The sequence below is a fragment of the Rattus rattus genome, chromosome 1, assembly GCF_011064425.1.
Source record: "Rattus rattus isolate New Zealand chromosome 1, Rrattus_CSIRO_v1, whole genome shotgun sequence".
Taxonomy (NCBI): Eukaryota; Metazoa; Chordata; class Mammalia; order Rodentia; family Muridae; genus Rattus; species Rattus rattus.
The window spans coordinates 189,448,575-189,469,310 of NC_046154.1; the positions used below are offsets into that span (position 1 = coordinate 189,448,575).

At 39.0% G+C, this 20,736-nt stretch overlaps 1 protein-coding gene across 2 annotated transcripts in view; it reads left to right on the forward strand.

Annotated features, from left to right (window-relative positions):
* Osbpl8 (oxysterol binding protein like 8) overlaps positions 1-19,692 on the forward strand; it is a 159,018-nt gene extending 139,326 nt beyond the window's left edge. For both annotated transcript variants that reach the window (XM_032912307.1, XM_032912315.1), the window contains 5 exons: positions 338-523; positions 1,188-1,275; positions 12,106-12,211; positions 13,775-13,877; positions 15,734-19,692. In XM_032912307.1, the coding sequence (XP_032768198.1) occupies positions 338-523; positions 1,188-1,275; positions 12,106-12,211; positions 13,775-13,877; positions 15,734-15,866 (616 nt within the window). In that variant the 3' untranslated portion in view covers positions 15,867-19,692. The remainder of the gene's footprint in view (positions 1-337; positions 524-1,187; positions 1,276-12,105; positions 12,212-13,774; positions 13,878-15,733) is intronic.
* The last annotated feature ends 1,044 nt before the right edge of the window (positions 19,693-20,736 follow it).

The window sequence follows — 20,736 nt, forward strand, 5'->3', positions numbered from 1 at the left end:
AATCTCTGATAATTCCTGCATCCAAGGTCTCTGGTGGATCATCCTGGGGTCTAGACGCCTAAAGAGTGTGTGTGGGTCAGGACTGTGGGGACTTCCTCCTCTACATTCCTGTCAGCCTCAGACAGCAGCTTTCACTGTGTCTTTAGGAATGCACGTAATTGATTTCTCTTGCTAAAACAGCTGAGCAAGTGTTTCTGATTTGAGGCTGGGCTTCGTTTTTTGACTCCTTTCTAAGCAATAAACATAAGCAGTATTGGCTCTCAACAAAACAGAAAAACCTGTATATACTTCATTTTCTGGTTGCTTTTTTAAAATATTATTTTTACATGTATATTAGACTCTGGCAACGAGTGACAAAAGCTATAAATGCCAAAGACCAAACAGAAGCCACTCAAGAAAAGTATGTTTTGGAAGAAGCTCAAAGACAAGCTGCCAGAGATCGAAAAACAAAAAGTGAAGAGTGGGCTTGTAAGTTATTTGAACTTGACCCACTCACAGGAGAATGGCACTATAAGTTTTCAGAGTAAGTAATTTAAATGTTTATTTAAAAAATAGAACCTATTACCTTTATATTTCTAGTACATTTATTATCAACCTATGAATTAGTGTGGAATTTTATTTTTATAGATTTAAATTTGTGAGTTGATGTGTGCCAGTGTATATAGGAGACCATGAATGTCAGGAGAGGTCTTAGGTCCCAGAACTGGAGTTGAGGATGGTTGTGAGCCATTACGTGGGTGCTGGAAACTAAACTCAGGTTCTCTGCAAGAGCAGTAACTGCTCTTAACCAAGTTACCTCTTGGACCTAGAAAATGAAATTTTGTTTTTTTTTTTTTGTTTGTTTTTTGGTTTTTGGGGGGATTTTGTTTGTTTGTGTTTGTTTTTTAGATAGCTCTGGCTGTCTGAAACTGGATATATAGACCAGGCTGGACTTGAGCTCAGAAATATACCTGCATCTTCCCAGTACTGAGGTTGAAGGGCGTACCATTACACCTAGCTTGGTAGTGTGAGATTTTAAACTTGATGTTCTAGTGTTATTTTACACTTTAGGATAGTAGTCTTCTAAATGAGCTAAGAATCAGATGATTTGATACAGAAAATCTTAAAATTAGGGCAGCATTTATAATTACTTAACGGGATCTAATAAACTAAGTTCTATAGCTATTTAATTTTTTTTTTAAATTTAGTACCCGACCATGGGACCCACTTAATGATATGATACAATTTGAAAAAGATGGAGTTATCCAGACCAAAGTGAAACATCGCACTCCAATGGTATGTAACATAAAAGTAGCTAGATCCTAAAGGCTTATCAACTTGCTAAATCTTTAGTGTCCTTGACAATTAGATTTAAATTTTAAAATTTACATAAGTAAAATGATATAACAGGCAGCTCTTCACACCCCAAAGAAACATTTAAAAAATAAAGAAAAGAAAGAAATCAAAAACTACCAGAACTCTGCAAATACTGAGCAACTACGAGAATCAAGGACCAAGAAAAGGCTTCAAGGCCTTGTAGGGGTGCCTGTCTCACAACTCCTGAGCACAGCTACAGTCTTGTGAGGTCTGTATTCCAGCATAAGTCCCTGAATCCAGAAAGGACGAAGTAGACGGCCTGTGTGCACACACATGCCCATCAGGACACTTGCTACCTAGAGGGCACATGTGGGTGGATGCACTCAATCCTGAGACCATCAATAATAAGGTATTATACAAAGGAATCAAACAATACAGGAGCTGAAAGGTACAATAATGGGAACTCGCTAGAGGAATCTACCAATGGATTCAATAGGTACAAGACAGCTCAGTTACATAAGAGAGAGAACTATCCAAATGACCCAGTATGAGAAGAGAAGGAGCAAACGCACGAAGAGTGTGAACAGAACCTCAGAGTCTCACTGGGACACTCTTTGATGACTCTTAGGAATTATGGAGTCCCCAAGGAGACCAGGGACAGAGGTGGGTGAAATATGCTTAAGAAAGGCTCCTATACTCCCAGGTTTAGTGACAGGAATCTATAAATTGAAGTTCTACAGTCTTCAATAGGATAAGTTCAGATTGTTGAAAGCCACAAAGCAAAACAGAAACACACAGAACCTTAAGGCAGCAAGAAAGAACCTGTCATGTAATGTTTGAGAGATAATACTAAAGATTTCAAAAATAGCCAGACAACTTTACTGAATCCAGCAGCATTGCAGAGTCCTGCCACACAAATAACATTTTTATTTATAATGAGGAATTTCAAAAGGATAAGGAAATTTCAAAAGCATTTCAGCTTGAGTAAAATTTCCAGTAGTAAACAGAACGAAGATGTGGAAGGCTTGTGTGGTAAGGATTGCAGTGTGTTGCTGAAGAACGTTGATGAGACAACAGGAAATGAAGAGAGCATATTTTCCTGCACTGGCGAAGTTTGTATTGTTACAGTGCAACACTGCCCCAGAACAGTCTGCAGAAATGGGAAAGCTGATCCTCAGAGTCCTAGGGAATTGTGAGGGTCCGTCCATAGCTAAAACAATCTCCTTGTTTGTCTGTCTTAGAACAACGTTGGAAGACATTTTCCAGTTTCAGTGTTTATCACAAAGCCACAGTAATCAAAGCAGTCATTTTGATAAAAGGTTAGACTTGGCATATAGGCCATTGGAATAAAACTGAGTCTAGGCGTAAACCCATAAAAGTTACTTAGCAGTTACGAACATTCACCATTCTGACAGAGGACCTGGGTTCCATTCCAGGGACCCACGCTGCAGCTCCAACCATCTGTAGCTATAGTTTCAGGGGGAGCTGCACCTTCTTCTGTCCTCCTAAGGTAAACATATACTCAGGCAAACATGCATACACATAAAAATGAAATAAATTTTCAAAATAGTTTTAAAAATTATTTTGGCAATAATCTCTCCTCCTTGGAAAAAGATTAGTTTCTCTCTCTCTCTCTCTCTCTCTCTCTCTCTCTCTCTCTCTCTCTCTCTCTCTCTCTCTTTTTTCCATGTGGAAAGGTTTAATGAGAGAAGAAGAGTAGAAGAGGAGAGGAGTAGAAGCCGCCATGAGCACGGGGAGGAAGAGGGGAAGGGAATGGGGAGAGAAGGGACAGAGGGGAAGAGGGCAAGAGGGCAAGAGCAAGGAGCAAGCGAAGAGAAGACAAGACTAGTCTCTTAAACAAATGGTACTGAAGTACATCTACCTGCCTAGCAATGTATAAAAAATAACTTAGATCTATACACAAAATGAGAGCTAAGACTATAAAATTCATAGGAAACAGTGTAAGTCATCATGACTTTGTGTTTGGAAATAGATTCTTAATAAGACAGTAAAAACACAAATGACAACCACCACTAAACAGTTAAATTGGGGGGATAGAGAGCTTGCTCAGCTGTTAAAACCCCAGCTTGACATAGCACCTGCAGAGCAACTCCCTGCTGTTCATAACTCTGTTTCAGGGCATCCAGTGTCCCCATGTGCCCTGCACCAGCTCAGGCACACATGTGCCTATGTATGTCCACACTTGCCGGCAAAGCAACCACACACACACACCCCATACATTATTAAACATCAGATGATGCCACGAAGAAGGCAAAGAGACAAGATACAGAGTCAGAATTTGCTAATCATTTATCTAACAATGTTTAAATATCCAAACTTATTAAAGAATCCCTGCCTTTTCAAAAGCACAACCTGGATTTTTTAAAAAGTCAAATGACTAGATTAAACATTTCTCCAAAGACACAAATGGCCAAAACAAAACAAAAAACACAGGAAAATATTAGTATATGAAATGTAACTCAAAACCACAATTAGTTGATTACTATGCAGAGAGAGAAACAGAGACAGAGAGAGACAGAGAGAGAGAGACAGACAGACAGAGAGAGAGAAGAAAATACAAGTGTTGGTGAAGATATAGAAACCAGAGCCCCAGTACATTGCTGATGGGAACATAAAATTTGCAACCATTGGGGAAAAACAGTTTAGCAGTTCCTAAAAGAATATATAACCAAAAATAACCACATGGCCCAGCTCTTCTACTCCAAAAAAAAAAAAAAAGAAAAGAAAATTAGAACTATAAATGTAATGAAACAGTATTTATTGAGAATGTTCACAATGCCCAGAAGAGAGAAACTGCAGAGTCCATTAACAGATACATGCATATACAAAACATAGTATATCCATATAGTGGAAAATTATCCATGCATAAAAATAGTTCAGGGGTTGGGGATTTGGCTCAGTGGTAGAGTGCTTGCCTAGCAAGCGCAAGGCCCTGGGTTCGGTCCCCAGCTCCGAAAAAAAAGAATAGGAAAAAAAAAATAGTTCAGTTCTGCTTCATGCTCCAACATAGTTATACGCTAAAGGACCAATATTCTACAGTTTCCAAGTAGGCAGATTCCCAGAATCAAAGTAGATTACAAACTCCCAGTGACTTGAAAAGGAAAGAATGAGGACTTGCAGAACCTGGGAGGTGGTACACTACACTGTGAGATAGTTAATGATAGTTAACTAACTACACAATAGTTTAAAGATGGAAACATTTATCAGACATGCATGTTATTACAATTTTTTTCCATCTTTATTAAATTGGGTATTTCTTATTTACATTTCAAATGTTATTCCCTTTCCCGGTTTCCAGGCCAACATCCCCCTAACCCCTCCCCCTTCCCTTCTACATGGGTGTTCCCCTCCCCATCCTCCCCCCATTACCACCCTCCCCGCAACAATCACGTTCACTGGGGGTTCAGTCTTAGCAGGACCAAGGGCTTCCCCTTCCACTGGTGCCCTTACTAGGCTATTCATTGCTACCTATGAGGTTGGAGCCCAGGGTCAGTCCATGTATAGTCTTTGGGTAGTGGCTTAGTCCCTGGAAGCTCTGGTTGCTTGGTATTGTTGTTCATATGGGGTCTCAAGCCCCTTCAGTCCTTCCAGTCCTTTCTCTGATTCCTTCAATGGGGGTACCGTTCTCAGTTCAGTAGTTTGTTGCTGGCATTCGCCTATGTATTTGCCATATTCTGGCTATGTCTCTCAGGAGAGATATACATCCAGTTCCTATCAGCCTGCACTTCTTTGCTTCATCCATCTTATCTAGTTTGGTGGCTGTATATGTATGGGCCACATGTGGGGCAGGCTCTGAATGGGCGTTCCTTCAATCTCTGTTCTAAACTTTGCCTCCCTATTCTCTCCCAAGGGTATTCTTGTTCCCCTTTTAAAGAAGGAGTGAAGCGTCTGCATTTTGATCATCCTTGAGTTTCATGTGTTCTGTGCATCTTGGGTAATTTGAGCGTTTGGGCTAATAGCCACTTATCAATGAGTGCAAACCATGTGTGTTTTTCTGTGATTGGGTTACCTCACTCAGGATGATATTTTCCAGTTCCATCCATTTGCCTATGAATTTCATAAAGTCATTGTTTTTGGTAACTGAGTAGTATTCCATTGTGTAGATGTACCACATTTTCTGTATCCATTCCTCTGTTGAAGGGCATCTGGGTTCTTTCCAGCTTCTGGCTATTATAAATAAGGCTGCTATGAACATAGTGGAGCATGTGTCTTTTTTATATGTTGGAACATCTTTTGGGTATATGCCCAAGAGAGGTATAGCTGGGTCCTCAGGTAGTGTAATGTCCAGTTTTCTGAGGAACCTCCAGACTGATTTCAGAATGGTTGTACCAGTCTGCAATCCCACCAACAATGGAGGAGTGTTCCTCTTTCTCCGCATCCTCGCCAGCATCTGCTGTCACCTGAGTTTTTGATCTTAGCCATTCTCACTGGTGTGAGGTGAAATCTCAGGGTTGTTTTGATTTGCATTTCCCTTATGACTAAAGATGTTGAACATTTCTTTAGGTGTTTCTCAATAATTCGGCATTCCTCGGCTGTGAATTCTTTGTTTAGCTCTGAACCCCATTTTTTAATAGGGTTATTTGTCTCCCTGCAATCTAACTTCATGAGTTCTTTGTATATTTTGGATATAAGGCCTCTATCAGTTGTAGGATTGGTTAAGATCTTTTCCCAATCTGTTGGTTGCCATTTTGTCCTAACCACAGTGTCCTTTGCCTTATAGATGCTTTGTAGTTTTATTAGATCCCATTTGTTGACTCTTGATCTTAGAGCATAAGCCATTAATATTTTGTTCAGAAATTTTTCTCCAGTGCCCATGTGTTCTAGATGCTTCCCACTTTTTCTTCTATTAGTTTGAGTGTATCTGGTTTGATGTGGAGGTCCTTGATCCACTTGGACTTAAGCTTTATGGGGGGGGATAAGAATGGATCAATCTGCATTCTTCTACATGCTGACCTCCAGTTGAACCAGCACCATTTGCTGAAAATGCTATCTTTTTTCCATTGGATGGTTTTGGCTCCTTTGTCAAAAATCGAGTGATCATAGGTGTGTGGGTTCATTTCTGGGTCTTCAATTCTATTCCATTGGTCTATCTGTCTGTCTCTGTACCAATGCCATGCAGTTTTTATCACTATTGCTCTGTAATACTGCTTGAGTTCAGGGATAGTGATTCCCTCTGAAGTCCTTTTATTGTTGAGGATAGTTTTAGCTATCCTGGGTTTTTTATTATTCCAGATGAATTTGCAAATTGTTCTGTCTAACTCTTTGAAGAATTGGATTGTAATTTTGATGGGGATTACATTGAATCTTTAGATCGCTTTTGGTAAAATGGCCATTTTTACTATATTAATCCTGCCAATCCATGAACATGGGAGGTCTTTCCATCTTCTGAGATCTTCTTCAATTTCTTTCTTCAGAGGCTTGAAGTTCTTATTGTACAAATCTTTTACTTGCTTGGTTAAAGTCACACTGAGGTATTTTATATTATTTGGGACTATTATGAAGGGTGTCGTTTCCCTAATTTCTTTCTCAGCTTGTTTCTCTTTTGTGTAGAGGAAGGCTACTGATTTATTTGAGTTAATTTTATACCCAACCACTTTGCTGAAGTTGTTTATCAGCTTTAGTAGTTCTCTGGTGGAACTTTTGGGATCACTTATATATACTATCATATCATCTGCAAATAGTGATATTTTGACTTCTTCTTTTCCTATCTGTATCCCTTTGATCTCCTTTTGTTGTCTGATTGCTCTGGCTAGGACTTCAAGTACTATATTGAATAAGTAGGGAGAGAGTAGGCAGCTTTGTCTAGTCCCTGATTTTAGTGGGATTGCTTCAAGTTTCTCTCCATTTAGTTTAATGTTAGCAACTGGTTTGCTGTATATGGCTTCTACTATGTTTAGGTATGGGCCTTGAATTCCTATCCTTTCCAGGACTTTTATTATGAAGGGGTGTTGAATTTTGTCAAATGCTTTCTCAGCATCTAATGAGATGATCATGTGGATTTTATCTTTCAGTTTGCTTATATAGTGGATTACATTGATGGTTTTCTGTATATTAAACCATCCCTGCATACCTGGGGTGAAGCCTACTTGATCATGATGGATGATCATTTTGATGTGTTCTTGGATTCAGTTTGCAAGAATTTTGTTGAGTATATTTGTGTTGATATTCATATGGGAAATTGGTCTAAAGTTCTCTTTCTTTGTTGGGTCTTTGTGTGGTTTAGGTATAAGAGTAATTGTGGCTTCATAGAAGGAATTCGGTAGCACTCAGTCTGTTTCAATTTTGTGGAATAGTTTGGATAGTATTGGTCTTCTATGAAGTTTGGATAGTATGAGGTCTTCTATGGAGGACTGATAGAATTCTGCACTGAACCCATCTGGACCTGGGCTCTTTTTGGTTGGGAGACCTTTAATGACTGCTTCTATTTCTTTAGGAGTTATGGGGTTGTTTAAATGGTTTATCTGTTCCTGATTTAACTTCGGTACCTGGTATCTGTCTAGGAAATTGTCCATTTTCTGCAGATTTTCAAGTTTTGTTGAATATAGGCTTTTGTAGTAGGATCTGATGATTTTTTGAATTTCCTCTGATTCTGTTGTTATGTCTCCCTTTTCATTTCTGATTTTGTTAATTTGGACACACTCTCTGTGTCCTCTCGTTAGTCTGGCTAAGGGTTCAATCTATCTTGTTGATTTTCTCAAAGAACCAGCTTTTGGTTCTGTTGATTCTTTGTATAGTCCTTTTTGTTTCTACTTGGTTGATTTCGGCTCTGAGTTTGATTATTTCCTGCCTTCTACTCCTCCTGGGTGTATTTGCTTCTTTTTGTTCTAGAGCTTTTAGGTGTGCTGTCAAGCTGCTGATATATGCTCTCTCCTGTTTCTTTCTGCAGGCACTAGAGCTATGAGTTTTCCTCTTAGCACAGCTTTCATTGTGTCCCATAAGTTTGGGTATGTTGAACCTTCATTTTCATTAAATTCTAAGAAGTCTTTAATTTCTTTCTTTATTTCTTCCTTGACCAGGTTTTGATTGAGTAGAGCATTGTTCAATTTCCACGTATATGTGGGCATTCTTCCCTTATTGTTATTGAAGACCGGCGTGGTAGTCTGATGGATGCATGGGATTATTTCTGCCTTTCTGTATCTGTTGAGGCCTGTTTTGTGCCCAATTATATGGTCAATTTTGGAGAAAGTACCATGAGGTGGTGAGAAGAAGGTATATCCTTTTGTTTTAGGATAGAATGTTCTATAAATATCTGTTAAGTCCATTTGGTTCATAACTTCTGTTAGTCTGTCTATGTCTCTGTTTAATTTCTGTTTCCATGATCTGTCCATTGATGAGAGTGGGGTGTTGAAATCTCCTACTATTATTGTGTGAGGTGCAATGTGTGGTGTGAGCTTTAGTAAGGTTTCTTTTATGTGTGTAGGTGCCCTTGTATTTGGAGCATAGATATTTAGGATTGAGAGTTCATCTTGGTGGATTTTTCCTTTGATGAATATGAAGTGTCCTTCTTTATCTTTTTTGATGACTTTTGGTTGAAAATCGATTTTATTCGATATTAGTATAGCTACTCCAGGTTGCTTCTTCAGACTGTTTGCTTGGAAAGTTGTTTTCTAGCCTTTTACTCTGAGGTAGTGTCTGTCTTTGTCTCTGAGGTGTGTTTCCTGTAGGCAGCAGAATGCAGGGTCCTCATTACGTATCCAGTTTGTTAATCTGTGTCTTTTTATTGGGGAATTGAGTCCACTGATGTTGAGAGATATTAAGGAATAGTGATTGTTGCTTCCTGTTATCTTTGTATTTGGAGGTGTGATTATGTTTGTGTGCTTGTCTTCTCTTTCTTTGGTGCAAAACGATTAGTTTCTTGCTTTTTCTAGGGTGTAGCTTGCCTCCTTGCGTTGGGCTTTACCATTTATTATCCTTTGTAGGGCTGTATTTGTAGAAAGATATTGTGTAAATTTGGTTTTGTCATGGAATATCTTGGTTTCTCCATCTATGTTAATTGAGAGTTTTGCTGGATACTGTAACCTGGGCTGGCATTTGTGTTCTCTTAAGGTCTGTATGACATCTGTCCAGCATCTTCTGGCTTTCATAGTCTCTGGTGAGAAGTTTGGTGTAATTCTGATAGGTCTGCCTTTATATGTTACTTGATCTTTTTCCCTTACTGCTTTTAATATTCTTTCTTTGTTTTGTGCATTTGGTGTTTTGACTATTATGTGACGGGAGGAGTTTCTTTTCTGGTCCAATCTATTTGGAGTTCTGTAGGCTTCTTGTATGCTTATGGGTATCTCTTTCTTTAGGTTAGTGAAGTTTTCTTCTATGATTTTGTTGAAGATATTTACTGGTCCTTTGAGTTGGGAGTCTTCACTCTCTTCTATATCTTTTATCCTTAGGTTTGATCTTCTCATTGTGCCCTGGATTTCCTGTATGTTTTGGGCCAGTAGCTTTTTCTGTTTTACATTATCTTTGACAGTTGTGTCAATGATTTGTATGGAATCTTGTGCTCCTGAGATTCTCTCTTCTATCTCTTGTGTTCTGTTGGTGATACTTGTATCTACGGTTCCTTGTCTCTTCCTTTGGTTTTCTATATCCAGGGTTGTCTCCCTTTGTGCTTTCTTTACTGTTTCTACTTCCATTTTCAATTCCTTCAACTGTTTGATTGTGTTTTCCTGGAATTCTTTCAGGGATTTTTGTTTTTCCTCTCTATGGGCTTCTACTTGTTTACTTGTGTTTTCCTGAATTTCCGTAAAGGAGTTCTTTATGTCTTTCTTAAAGTCCTCCATCATCATGATCAAATGTGATTTTAAATCTAGGTCTTGCTTTTCTGGTATGTTTGAATATTCAGTGTTTGCTTTGGTGGGAGAATTGGGCTCTGATGATGCCATGTAGTCTTGGTTTCTGTTTTTGCGTTCCTGAGCTTGCCTCTCGCCATCAGGTTGTCTCTGGTGTTACTTTGTTCTGCTATTTCTGACAGTGGTTAGACCGTCCTATAGGCCTGTGTGTCAGGAGTGCTGTAGACCTGTTTTCCTGTTTTCTTTCAGCCGGTTATGGGAACAGAGTGTTCTGCTTTCAGGTGTGTAGTCGTTCGTGTCCACTGGCTTTCAGCTGTTCCTGTGGGCCTGTGTCCTGAGTCCACCAGGCAGGTCACTTGGAACAGAAAAGTTAGTCTTACCTCTGGTCTCGGGCCTGAAGTCGCTCTTCAGAGCTGGGTTTCATCTTTCCATGAGGGCAGCAACTGGAAGAGCCTGCCCCTCCTTCTTCTGGGTCCCTGTGCACAGGGGGCCCAATGGCGTTAGGTGTTTTCCTCTGGAGTCAGAAATGTGGGCAGAGAGTAGTCTCCTCTGGCTTCCCAGGAATGTCTGCCCCTCTGGAGGCCTAGCTCTCCCTCCCATGGGATTTGTGTGCAGGGAGTTGTTTGACCGGGTCCCTTCAGATCCAGGCGCATTCTGGCCCACAGGGCTCCTGCAGCTTGACTGCTGCCATCTTTCCATGCCCAGAGGCACTGTAAAGTTTCATCTTAGGCCAGGGATGTGGGCAAAGGTAGGCAGAAGTGGCGCTTTCTCCTGCCCTGTAGTCTCAGGAGTGCCCACACTTTTGGGCGATCTGCTCTCTCTCCCACGAGGTTTGGGAGCAGGGAGCTGTGGGCCAGGATCAGTGAGGTCTGAGTGCCAGCTAGAAACACATGCTATTACAATTTTAAATTGCAAAACTTTGTTTGGATTTGTTTTTTCTTCATTTCAGTAAAGATCCCACTGTGTAGCCCTCTCTGGCCTGGCTCTCACACTGGAGACCGTGCTGGCCTCAGACACAGAGACCCACCTGTTTGTGCCTCTGTAGTACTGAAATTGATGGTGTAAATATGTTTAAATCATGTTTCTCTGACATGGTAGAGACACATGAGGTGTGCTCTTCCTTCTAAGTGGACTGTTACTACTTCTCGTTTGTCCTTTTGAGAACCTGAGTATTTCAAGTAGGATAGACTTCCTTCTGAATATACATTATAAGGGGTGTTCCTTTTAAGATTCATACTTAAGGTTTTATAAAATTATTCCAAGGAATAACTAAGGATACTTTTGTTAAAATGGTGAAGTTAAAGATGAGTGACCATTGACTTCCTGTATTTCTAAGCATGCACAGTCCCTTACCTTTGATTCATTTCTTGTCTTGATTTTGGTTTTTAGGTTTGGAACTGGTGACCACAATTTCCTATTAATTACTACTTTACAGTTTATTATTCCTAGCTAGTGTTTCATCCACATCTGAATCTCGTGCCTACACATAGATATTTTTAGTAAAGTTAAGTGTAGTGCAAAAAGTATAATTTCAATTTACCATAAACTGCTTTCTGCATGGCCCAAGTAACCTAACGGCATCCAGTGGTTGTGTTCAACATGAGACCAACTTAAGAAGGTGTTTTTAAACACTGCTGAATGAAACACTAGCGATTCTCTGAGGCAGATGCACAAGCTGGGTTGATGGATCCGTGTCTGTATGGACTTGAGGGTGAAGAGGAGGACACAACTGACAGCATGCGGTCGGTGAAGGAAGGAGCAGTTGTGTGTACACAGGTCAGGAGTGGAGGGAAGTTTGTTCATACATTTCTCCATGTTTAGTCCTAGGACTCACTTAAACTCAGCCAAGAGGGCTGATTACTAAATGCAGCATATCCTGTCATACCATTAGATGTCCGTGCTGTCATTCCCAAGCACTGAACCTGTCGGTGGCTTTGCCAGTTGTACATGCTGTGCACTTACATACATTATAGTGAAAATTCACATAGTAAGCATTCTTTTTCAGGTTAGTGTTCCAAAAATGAAACATAAACCAACAAGGCAACAAAAGAAAGTGGCAAAAGGCTATTCTTCCCCAGAGCCTGACGTCCAGGATTCTTCTGGAAGTGAAGGTGAGATATGTATCAGAGACTGGCCACTGGGAGTCCTTTTTAAGGAAATCTTTTACTCTGCTGTTATGTAAGTGGTTTTCACATTAACTTGAGGATGTAGGAGTTTCTGTGGAAACAGGAACTGGGTCTGGATACTGTTGGGTTGTGGATGAGCAGACAGCTCAGCGTCACTGAGGTAAAGGCACGGGCGTGGGAGGAAAAGCCTGCACCCTTCAGTAACAGCTCGTCTGCGTTTTGGTGAAGTGTTGATGACTGCGTTCAAGAAGCATGGGCTAAGTCTTGAGTCACTTCAGCTTTCAAAAGAGGTTCTCATCCTAAATAAGCGTAGTATTTGGAGGTCACGACAAATGAGAATATAAATATGGAAAACTCATGAACAGCTACATGAAATAGAGTCTTGACCAAGTCAGATACAGTGTGAACTGTCTTCAACTGTATTGAGATACAATTAAGAAGGGACTAACCCATTGACATTGTAGGAAGCTGAAAAAATATTTTCAATCTGCTTTAAACACAGCGTCTGTGAGTTTACCGTAAGCTGGGAGCCTGATTTACTTGCAGAGGTAACATGAGAGGGTTAAGTAGTAAATGAGGCCACGAGATGATGTGTGAAGAGGGCCTTACAAGAAAGGGAGCTCAGTCCAGGTGGGGAAGTTCTTGATGAGTTTCTAGATTCTTCAGTGGCCTGCTACCCTAGGCTTGGAGCATGGGGGGTGGGGGGGTGGCAGAAAGAGAATGCTACGGTTTCACTGTAGGATAGAGGAGACTAAACCAGCTCACCCTTGGAATTAGTTAGCCTGGGCCAGGTCAGGGAGCCTGGAGGATGAGTGTGTGGAGTGTGTGTACATTAGATATACAGATGTCTCTAGCTCTTTACTCGCCTCTCCTACCGGTACCACTGTATTACCTGTAATGTGTTTGCTAATGTTAATTGACCACTTGATGCCTTACAACTGTGGAGCTGGGGCGAGCCTGTGATCTTTAGTTTAGAACCTTGAGAAAAAGATGTGGGCACAGCTGGGAAGGCACTGAAAGTAACAATAGTGTTAGGAGCTGAAAGGAACTCAGTGCTGCCTTCTTCAGATCTGGGCCAGTGAGCCAGGGGAGACAGTATCCTCACCAAAGTAATTCAGATTTGTAGACATTTATTTATCTTTGTTTCATATGCACTGGTGTTTTGCCTGTGTGTATGTCTGTGTGAGGATTTTTTAACCCCCCCTGGAAATGAAGTTACAGCCAGCTGTGAGCTGCCATGTGGGTGCTGGGAACTGAACAGCAGCCAGTGCTCTTAACCACTGAGCCACCTCCCGGCTCTAATAACACAGATGTTAAGTGGATTATTTTTGCTTGTTTTAGTAAATTAAAAAAATAAAACTGATTACACAAATTAATTTCTAATTCCTCTATTCAGTGTTCTAGTTTTGATTTGATGTTTAATACTTAAAATGCAGAATATTGTATTTATTTTGTGAACCATCTGTCTGTGAACCATCCAAACACAATGCCTAGAAAAGTTGTTATTACACAATTGTGACTACAACTTTATTCTAAATGTCTTTTTAGCTCAATCTGTAAAACCAAGTACACGAAGAAAGAAGGGGATAGACCTGGGAGACATTCAAAGTTCCATTGAGTCTATAAAACAAACACAGGAAGAGATTAAAAGGTAATATATTCTGACAGTGGCTAGTCATTGAGTCCAGGAGTCAGGACCTTGTTAAGGAAATCTGCACACTGTACATTTTCATAACTCCACCTCTGTTACCTGAATTCTCAAACTTAAAAATTCCTCCCACACTGACTACTAGCAGAAAGATGGAGTCCTGAGGGTTTTTTCTCTCTGAGGGTAGACTGTCTGCTGCTAATGGCATGCTAGGAGTGTGGCTGGGGTAGAGGTGGAGGAAGAGGTCTTTCTCAGAAAGACTTCCTTGCTCCTGCAGTCCCCTCTGTGTGTGGCTACTATGCAGTTGTAGCATTTCTTAAAATAACTGAAATACTGCATAGCAGAACAGTCACTGCCCTGAAACACACACCTTTCCAAAAGTAGCACCTAACAGTTACTGACACTTAACCGTGGGCCTGAGCACAGTCCATGCTCCTGTCCTTTACGTAGACCAGCTGTGTGAGCACTTACATGTCCTTTACATAGACCAGCCGTGTGAGCGCTTACATGTCCTTTACGTAGACCAGCCGTGTGAGCGCTTACATGTCCTTTACGTAGACCAGCCGTGTGAGCGCTTACATGTTGAATATTAAGCCTTCACGACTTTGCTCATGGCACTCAGGCACAGGCAGGCAGATTTCTGCCTGGTCTGTATAGAGCATTCCAGAGGGGAAGGGGGCACTGTCTCAAAAAAAACAGACAGAAAAGGAAAAACTCGGCATATCCATTGGGTTGCTTTCTTTTTTTTTTTTTTTTTTTTTTTTTTTTTTTTTTTTTGGAGCTGGGGACTGAACCCAGGGCCTTGCGCTTGCTAGGCAAGCACTCTACCACTGAGCTAAATCCCCAACCCTGGGTTACTTTCAAATGTCACCTTTTTGGTAACATTTCTAATCTTTACCCTGCTTTGTACATGAGCCTAACTTCAGAGCAGACGGGATGGCATGTGCATCCTGAGTATTACCAGCCGCAAAGTGGTGTTTGCATTATACAGTTTAAGTGTATGTACAAGCCTACTCGGCTGCTTTTCCCTTCAATTTTTCATAGCACATTTAAAAAAAAGAAAAAAGAAAGAAAGAAAAGTTATGGTGATTAACTCATCAGCTCCTTTTGAAGATGCTATAAGTATATTTCATGACCTAATTAACATTTTGTATCATCAAAAGGCTCTTTTTTTTTTTTTTTTTTTTTTTTGAGCTGAGGACCGAACCGATAAATCCCCAACCCTCAAAAGGCTCTTGAATATTCTTCAGTTTGACAGTATTAAAAAAAAAAATCTGCTTTTTTTTTTTTCCTGAAAAACTTGGAATTTTTACTCCGCTCTTGTCTCACAATTAAAGATAAAAGACACTTAGCCAACTAAAGAGCAAATGCCCTTCTTAAAACCACTCTTGTGTGTTGGGAATTTAGCTCAGTAGTAGAGCACTTGCCTAGCAAGCACAAGGCCCTGGCACAAGGTCCCCAGCTCAAGAAAACAAACAAACAAACAAACAAAAAAAAACCCCACTCTTGTAATAGAAAAGATAAAATTATATTTTATTATATATTTATATAATTTATGTTATATAAAATTATATTTACATATTATATATTACATTAAAAATAGAAGAAATATTTCTGGGTCATTGAACACTGAAAACTGTTTGAGTAAGATGCTTGAGTCAGTGGACCTGAAGCACCCTAGCCTGAACCCTGGCCGTCTCCGTCTCGGGTCTGGTTTAGGGTGGTGGTTGATTGAGCTGGTTACCTTAGGTACTGTAATCAGACACCTTGTGACAGTAAAATAACAAATTATAACCATGACATATAATGTTTTATAACATTTCTAGACAATTATAAAATGTATGTTGCTTATTTTGCAGAAATATTATGGCCCTTCGAAATCATTTACTTTCAAGTACGCCTGCTACGGATTATTTTCTGCAACAGAAAGATTACTTCGTCATTTTCCTGCTGATTTTGCTTCAAGTCATAATAAACTTTATATTTAAGTAGAAGTTCTCAACAGTTGAATCAATGAACTAGAACGATTAGAATGTGACCTGGGACCAATGTTCAAATTGGTTTGCTCTTTATTAAAGCATCACAATATTTCTGAATCAAGCAAACAAAACTAGGAGATAAATGTAGAAATGTCTGCCTACTTTTCACATCTTTTATCCTTACCCCGAAACAAGAGCTACTGTGTTTGTTAGTACAATCGGCTGTGTGTTCAGTGCCAGAACACTTTTATGAGACTGTGCCTACATGCGAGTAAGCCCACACGTGTGTGCCAGAGCTCTTCCCTGACAGCAGTTCCTGTGCTCTGCAGTGTGCTGTGAAGTATTCTGATGCCAGTGTTTATAACAAAGATGCCGCCACTCCTATAAATACATCTGTGGTCAACTACTGTCTTCAGAAGACCGGCATTGACTTTCATTAGGGAATTACAGTGGGGAAATGATAGATAATAGATGTTATGAGTAATTCAATACATTATGCTGTAAAACCACCTCCAAGTTATCTAGCTCAGTTTGTCTTCTTAGGTAGACCAAAAAAAATATGTGGGTGATCAGAATTAATGTATTGTAAGGGACAAGTAGAAACTTTTTAAGAGTTTACACAAGATTTTGTAGCCCCTAGCATTTAATGTTACAGATATAAGTGAATACACAGTTATATTATCTATCTATCTCACTATTAAAGATGGGTGAGCAGCTACATGGATGTGTATGGTACAGTCCCACCTTAAGCACTTGCTGGAAAAGGAATAGACAGAGTGTTTATGCAGGCCATGTAAAATCCTGATGATTTTGGGTTTTCTTTATGAAAAACTTTTTAGCTTTCCTTTAGACACAAGAGAGCTCAAGGAGTAAATTAAAGAGAAAAATGTAATATCTTACTTCAAAAGTCAAAGAAGGTGGTAAGAAAAGACTGCAGTGGCCTTTATTTTAATATATTCAAATCAGTTTGCTTAAATGTGCAATAAGTTGAGCATTGGATAATATCAAATTATGGAGTTTATCATCTCCTTCCATCGTCCTTCCGTAAGCCACAGTTCTGCACAAGTCTTTCTGTTCCAGCTCAGGCAAATTCTGTTCCTAAGAGGTCTTGCCTATTTATTCGGTTTAATATTATGTTTTTACATAAATATTTATCATTGTCAAAAAGACTTCTTTAAAAGGTAGCTAAGTTTTCAAACATGTCAAAAATGTAAATTCTTCAAACTACAGGTTTTAGAAGGGTTTATTAAGTGACAACTGAGAGAGAGCTGACGGTCTGGCTACATCTGCCTTCAACTAAGGAGAGACTGAGATCAAGTAAAGCCAGTCAGCTCTGCTGCGAGAAGACAGCCACCTTGCTAAAATGGAAAGCCTCTTCTTCCCAACGAATGAGTATCCATAGGTTCCTATAAAAAGCCATTTCCAATGTGGTGTTAGCAAAACAGTGCTGTGTTTCATATGAAAATATTTTAAACTCTAACAGCATAAGCAAGACATACCTGTATCCAGTATTTCATTATGGAGTTTTGGGTTATATTTCATATTTCTCAATATATTGTTTGTATTCATACTCTACTACCAATATTATGCTCGACTGCCTATTCATTGATGTGATATTTTGTAAATATTGTACAACTTGATCTTTATATGATTTTAAATTACTATTAATTTATATTATATATAACTTGATTGGTTGATCACAAAAAGTCGTTTCATTGTTAAACCCTGAAATGTTAATTGTTGGTGACATGCCTTAGGGCTCTTTCTTAAATCTCCGTGTTGTTTGTGATCTGAACAGTGCTTTATTTGTATTAATACCCAAGACTGGAAAGGTAATTGTTTTTGTTTTTAATTTCACCTTAGAGCTTATGTTAATGGATCCTTACCCAAGGAGTCAGAAACTAATGAACAGGGTGACTGTTTCTTATACACTAAAAGCTAATGTTCAATCAGATGCTTCTCTGATGCTTTTAGTTGTATAAGTTTCTTTCTGTGAACTGAACACAAAACTCAGGAATTGGTGGATTCATATGTAAGTCCTTTAAACAACATGTAATTGAACTTGAGTTTAGCAGACTGTGTGACTGACCTCCAACAATCTGATCTAAGGGTTATCTTTCTTCATAAATGGATTCACAATGTGTGTGTGACTCACTGTTTTCACTGCTGAAAACTCAGTGTGGTTTCTAGGCTTTGTAACTATGATCAGTTTTTTTTTTTTTCATCTATCCAGAACTTCATTTTCTCACCTAAGACTTTAGATAATCACAATTATCGACACTGTTGTTAAATGTCTTTAGTTGTCCCCCGTTTAGTGAGATTCTGCTGGCTAAGATAGTGAGGCCTGTGAGTGTCCGTGTGCTACAGCGATGGGCACTGAATTTGTAATTCCCACACTTCTGTTTCTTAGTGTGACTTAGAAAGAGGAAGTAGAAATCTTTGTCACAGCTCAGTTGACAACTGCATTCCATTGAAAAGTTGGCCTTGTGAGATGCAATCCTCATTTATACTCATGCTTTGTGCCTTTAAGGAAATACTTTTGTTATTTTTGTTACAGAACCATGATGTGTTCAGTGTTCTAGCTTGTTCGTCATGAAAAGGGTCATTTGTTTTTGTCACTTTATTCCTTTTATATAACTGAAGAATATGTAAACAGTAATGCTGTACTTTTATAAGGGTTTGTGTAGCTAACTATTTCAAATATTTCATACTCAGACATCAATGAAGTAAACTTGTCAGATCGTTCTGAGTATTGTAAACAGTGCCTTTTTGATGGAATTCACACTGTTCTGGTGTCAGCTTGTGCCATATTCACAGAATTTTGTGGAAGGCAGTTTTAACTTTTTGAAGAATATCTTCATCAAAATTTTAAAAAGTAAATGTATAAAACCATCCTTTTTCCGTGTTTAGCATTTATAGTTAGCACTAAAGAGTTTTATTTTGCTTTTTTGTCTTATTACAGGTTTGATGGCATAAGATGAGCCACACATGAGACTGTAGACTATTTTGAATTATGTTAAATATAAATAAAGAAAATATTCATGTTTATATCCAATTTTCCAATTTGACCCAGTGGAAGGAACCTTTCATAATTCAATAAGTTTACATTTCAACTTTTCTTATTTGACTAAATATAAAAAGAGATTCTTTAAAATGTATAACCTGCCACCACTGTATAATTTGATTTCATTTTGTTATATATAGTATGGGTTTAGTATATTCCAATTTTTGTTACAATGAAAGTACTATTTTGTTACAGTTTTTAATTGAAGATGGACTGTTAACATTGTATAGGACCAGTGTCTTATTAATAAGATTAACATACTTAGTGAGAGCCACAGGAAAACCTTGACAAAAATGAATGTGACTATACTTTATGAAGTATTTAGAAAAATCAGCCTCTTTATTTATCATAAAAATTATTTTAATGTCATAATATTGAAATTCTTTATTTGAAAAAAATGTCATGAACCATTTGAATGATGAGCCACATAACTTCAGTTGAATTCATTTCCACTTTGGGCATGGTAAATATGCATTCAACTTTAAATACTTCAGTTGCTGGGTTTATAAACCCAAGCACTAGCACTGGTCAGTTTTGTATGATAGGATATAAGTATGTTGTCATCTGCAGTGTAAATATAGCACACTGTTGAATTCTCTTAAGGTGCATAGTAAATGTATAGATAGTCACAGGCGGTTTTGTAATGTATACATTTCTAATCTATTATTCCTAACCTGTTATGTTTGCAGAGAGAAAAGAATTTTTCTAATGATCTGTAAAATTATGTTAACTTCTACAAGTAGGTATTCTAAATAAACTTTTTTTAAAAGAGCAATCTGTGATCCAGTGACTCTTGATATAATGTATTAAAGCATAATGTACTAAATTCATCCTCTTACTTTTTTTTAATTTTGTGTGTGTGTGTGTGTGTGTGTGTGTGTGTGTGTGTGTGTGTGAGAGAAAAAGATGGGTACAGGCCTGACAGGGATTGTGACAGTATCCCTAATGCATGTTTTACTTGGTACTTCATATTCTTTTTTAAAAATAAGTAGAAATTATACCTATTTCATACATTAAAAATGAGGCTCAGCATATCTAAATGACCCCAAAAACTACACAAGGCAGTCTTTTTCAGGTAAAAGCCCTTCTGAATCATGACTACATAGTGCACTGAAGTAGAACCTTGATTGTACTGTTTAAATGTTTGAAATAACCCACTATTTCAGTCTAAAGCCCAGTGCTGAATGCAACAAGTTAAAAAAACACTGAAATGCTGTTTTGCCCATATTGAGTAAACCTCAGATAAGCCCAGGAAAGCTTTACTCTTGATTTTGTCTTCCTTTCTCCCCATTTTAACTTGCTCCTCAGAATCCACTTGCTACTTCTAGAAATAATGGCAATGTGGAGTAAGGAAACATGTCATTAAACATCATTGAGTATCGACAAGATCACTTTCCTGCCAACACTGACAGTTCCTGGATGTAATGGATGACTGAAAGCACAGCTATGAACCCAGCGCTCATCCTCTCCCTGAAGCCTCTGTGTTTCCATACCTGAAACGTTTCTGCTTTGGGATTGCATGCAATATATGAGGTTAATGTGTTGAATCTTACAATGTGAATAAAGGGCAAACATCTACTTCTGCTAAAGTGGTTGAACTAGGTGGGGTTTCTTCCAAACCTGGATGCAGACAAGGTAGCACACCCCAGCGGAAGACACAAGCCTAGAAATGGCCAGGTCCAAGTTCTCCGTGTCTGTCCTGCACCCTAAAACCGTTTGCGTGAAGGCAAGGAGAGCAAATGATATGGCAGGGACACTAGAGAAGTAAGCCCGAGATGGGGGCGGTACCCATGCCCTTCACCCGAGCCCTTCCTTGCTC